Source organism: Apaloderma vittatum, unplaced genomic scaffold, assembly GCF_000703405.1.
Source record: "Apaloderma vittatum isolate BGI_N311 unplaced genomic scaffold, ASM70340v1 scaffold24421, whole genome shotgun sequence".
In the NCBI taxonomy this organism is placed as follows: domain Eukaryota; kingdom Metazoa; phylum Chordata; class Aves; order Trogoniformes; family Trogonidae; genus Apaloderma; species Apaloderma vittatum.
This window is the reverse complement of record NW_009697691.1, coordinates 645-1,500: the sequence shown is the minus strand read 5'-3', so window position 1 is coordinate 1,500 and position 856 is coordinate 645. Positions and strand designations below refer to the sequence as shown.

Below are 856 nucleotides of genomic sequence, written 5' to 3'. Positions count from 1 at the left end.
TCCTCCACCCCCCGCGCCTCTCCGCTTCTATTTATACCTCTTCAAGATGCGTCCCTGGCGTCCCGCGGGCAGCTTGGCAGCTCTCGCCGCATTTACCGTAACCTCATTAGCGACGAGCTGCAATTAATCCTGAGAATTATCGCTTTTTTCTCTCCTCGCAGGGAGCTGGAGCTGCGCTTCTCCGTCTCCGAGGTGCCGGCCGTGGTGGTGCTGAAGCCCAACGGGGACGTGATCACGGGCAACGCCGTGGAGGAGATCCGGCGCCTGGGACCCGCTTGCTTCCGAAACTGGCAGGAGGCTGCCGAGCTGGTGGAGCGGAATTTTCGCCTGGCGGAGGATTTCGACGACTGGGCCAGGAGAAGCCTCACCGACCCCATCCGCCGCCTCAAGTACAAGCTGGACAAGAAGAAGAAGGAGGAGGAGGGGGGGGAAGAAGAAGGCGAAGAGGCTTTGTAGGGGGACGCCTTGTCCCTCAGGTCCCTGGGTTGCAGGCGTCCCCGAAAATCACGCGTTTCAGCCCGTCCCTCGAGGAAGGGAAAGTTTGACGAGACCTCACAGGGGGCTGCTGGCCTGTCCCGTCCGCGGGAAATGGGTGTAAAAGAGGAATTAGGAAGGGGGGGGGAGGGTTGGGGATGGTTTTTTTTAGCTCGGTGTTACCTCAGGCTGCTCGCGAAGTGCCCCGCTTCCCTTTCACGAGGCCAAAAAGGGAAGTTTGGGGTTTTACCATCTCCACCTGCTACCCCCAAAATAAAAAAAAAACATGACCTGAAAAGGAAAAACATTTAGGGAATGGCCTGGGACTGGAAATTGGGAAGGGGGTGAAGATTCTGGTAAATAAAGAGCTCCCGCCCTGTTC

At 57.8% G+C, this 856-nt stretch overlaps 1 protein-coding gene across 1 annotated transcript; it reads left to right on the top strand.

The window, feature by feature from the left end:
• Positions 1-161: 161 nt before the first annotated feature.
• Positions 162-456, top strand: NXNL1 (nucleoredoxin-like 1; the record flags this gene model as incomplete). Its single annotated transcript, XM_009877739.1, has 1 exon — positions 162-456. A coding segment is annotated over one exon (295 nt), but the record flags the coding sequence as incomplete, so codon positions are not given.
• Positions 457-856: the final 400 nt, after the last annotated feature.